General features: G+C 66.8%; 1 protein-coding gene across 1 annotated transcript; it reads right to left on the minus strand.

Moving 5' to 3' along the window:
• Window positions 1-516: 516 nt before the first annotated feature.
• On the minus strand, window positions 517-2,365 carry LOC111143797 (JunD proto-oncogene, AP-1 transcription factor subunit). The gene has a single exon (XM_022497679.1). It carries the CDS (start codon window positions 2,270-2,272, stop codon window positions 1,229-1,231), a length of 1,044 nt encoding a protein of 347 aa, XP_022353387.1. The 5' UTR covers window positions 2,273-2,365; the 3' UTR covers window positions 517-1,228.
• Window positions 2,366-2,664: the final 299 nt, after the last annotated feature.

Here is a 2,664-nt window from a genome sequence, read left to right on the forward strand (position 1 = left end):
GACTCCGCAGCCCCCATCCGCCAGACAATAATAGAAGCTTACACTGAGCACCAACTGTAGGCCAAGCGCGGCTCTGGAACAAACTGTTAATCCTCCAACTTTTCGGGGCAAGCTTACAACTGTTCTGCCCATTTGAGACAGGGTAAGTGATGACCAGAGGTTCAAGTTTCTGCCTTTTCCTACCCGTCTGGGGCTGGGCTGTGCTCTTTCCATCTTGTAGTCTATCTGTCCTAAAGGGGAACACCCGTGGGCTCGCTAGTTCCAAACGCAGGTTGGAGATCCTAGTATCCCTCACCTAACCTGGACATCGGTGGGCCCCAAGCCCGGGAGCGCCTAGATGGCGCTCGTTGAGCGCCAGATGTTCGGGGCCCCTCCCGTACTCCGGCTCTCCTCCTCCCAGCACAGGCAGAGGGAGGAGGGGCAAGGAGGCAAGGGAGGGGGGAGGGGAGCGTGTGAGCCAGGCCCTGCCCAGCCCATCAGGCCCCGGCGGGGGAAGAAGGAGGCAGAGAGCCGAGCTGGCGTAACGAGACTTTACTGAAAACAGAAAACCGGGCGAACCAAGGATTACAAACAGGAATGTGGACTCGTAGCAAAACAAAACAACAGAACAAAAAGGGCGGGAGGAGGGATGTCGGAAGGACGGAAGGGGGGGTGAGCAAGAGCAAGGAAAGGGAAGGGAGGTTTTTTTTTCTTCTTCCCATTTCTTTAAAAAACCAACACAAGAAAAAACACACACACACAACCAACGTTTGTTCCCAAGTAGAAACATAAATAGGGCAGAATCGAACACTCTGTTATTCTCTCTTCCAAAGGCAAAAAAAAAAAAAAAAAAAAGTAAAAGGAAAGGCAGGGTTTGAGGCTGCGCCCCCTCGGAGCCCCCTTCTGCGGTGGTGTGTACAAAGGGGCTGCTGGGGCGCGCGGGTTTGTGCAACACTGGGTGGCCGCGCTCGGGGAACAGAGGCAGCGCGAGGGCGGGGGGGTGGGGGTCATGCGCTTGCCCCCAGGAGCAGGGGGTCCAGCTTGTCGAGTCCGAGGCGCCCTCTTCCAGTCCTGGGCACCCTCGGAGGCTCCTCAGGGACCGCGCCCTCTCGAAATCCTGGCACCCTCGGGGTGTGGGGGGGGTGTCCCGGGGGCCGCGCCCTCTCCGAGTCCGGGGCGCCCACGTCCACCCCCCCACTCGAGCCCGCCTCCCCGGGAGGGGGGCCGCGCATGCGCCCCGCGCGCGGGCTCAGTACGCGGACACCTGGTGCTGGGGCAGCAGCTGGCAGCCGCTGTTGACGTGGCTGAGGACCTTCTGCTTGAGCTGCGCCACCTGCTCCCGCAGCAAACTCGCTGTGGACGCCAGCTCCGTGTTCTGGCTCTTGAGCGTCTTCACTTTCTCCTCGAGGCGCGAGATGCGCTCCAGCTTGCGTTTGCGGCACTTAGAGGCAGCGATGCGGTTGCGCAGCCGCTTGCGCTCCGCCTTAATGCGCTCCTGCGTGTCCATGTCGATGGGCGACAACGGCGGGCTCTCGCCGAAGCTTGGCACGTCGGGCACCGTCTGCGGCTCATCCTTGAGCGCGGTCAGGCGGGGCGGCCCCAGTGCGCCGGGGGGCGGCGGTGGAGGGAAGGGTACAGGCTCGGCGGTGAAGGCGACCGTCGCAGCACCCCCCGAACCCCCGGTGCCGCTCGCGTAGCTGCTCAGGTTCGCGTAGACGGGCGCCTCGGGCGTGGCTGCCGCCGGGGCCAGTTCGCCAGGAGGCGCGGTGCCCGCAGCCGTGCTCGAGGGTCCCCCGGCGGCCGCAGCTGCGGAGGCCGCGCCCGTGCCCAGCTGGTTCTGCTTGTGCAAGTCCTCCAGGGCCTTGACGAAGCCCTCGGCAAACTCCTGCTCCTCGCTGGCCGCCACCTTGGGGTAGAGGAACTGAGTGCTCGTCGGCGTGGTGGTGACCAGCCCGTTGGACTGGATGATGAGGCGCTCGAGCTCGGGCGAGGCGAGCTTGAGCAGCCCCAGGTCGGGCGACGCGAGCAGGCCGTCGGGGGGCGCCGTGCCTGGGGCGCCGTCGGTGCGCAGGGGGGCCGGGGGCGGCGCGGCCGTGGGCTTGAGCGCCGCCGCCACCTGCTCGCTCAGGCTCAGCGTCAACGCGTCTTTCTTCATCATGCTGCCAGTCGCCGCCGTCGGGGGCGCCCCGGGGAACAGGCGACCCGGGGACGCGAAGCTACCACCGCCGCCACTGCTACTGACGCCGCCGCCCAGGCCGCTCAGCGCCTCATCGCCGTAGAAGGGTGTTTCCATCCTCCGCCTCCCCCGCCGCGCCGGCCCGGGGTGGGGGGGGAGGGGGGAGTGGCAGCGGCCGCCCGGGGGGCCTGCGCCCCCCCGTCCGCTCGGCCCTGCGCCCGCCCCGGCCGAGGCCGCTGCGCCCGGCCCTCCACTGGCGGCGGCTCCTGCGCCGCGCACTTCGCGCGCCCTCTTATAGCCTCGGCCCAGCGCGATGAGCTCACTGCCCCCGCTCGCCATTGGGCGTAGGTGACGTCGCTCATTTGCATGGTGGGGCGGGGCTACACCGCGACCGCCCTCCCCTGGCTGCCGTTGCCCCGGTGACGCGCGGTAAACCGCACAACAGCGCGCTGCCTTGTGGGTTGACGTCATGGGGGCGGGTCCGCCAACCGGACCCGGTTACCCCGCCC

The sequence above is a fragment of the Enhydra lutris genome, unplaced genomic scaffold (assembly GCF_002288905.1).
Source record: "Enhydra lutris kenyoni isolate GAN:26980312 unplaced genomic scaffold, ASM228890v2 scaffoldscaffold10, whole genome shotgun sequence".
Classification (NCBI taxonomy): Eukaryota; Metazoa; Chordata; class Mammalia; order Carnivora; family Mustelidae; genus Enhydra; species Enhydra lutris.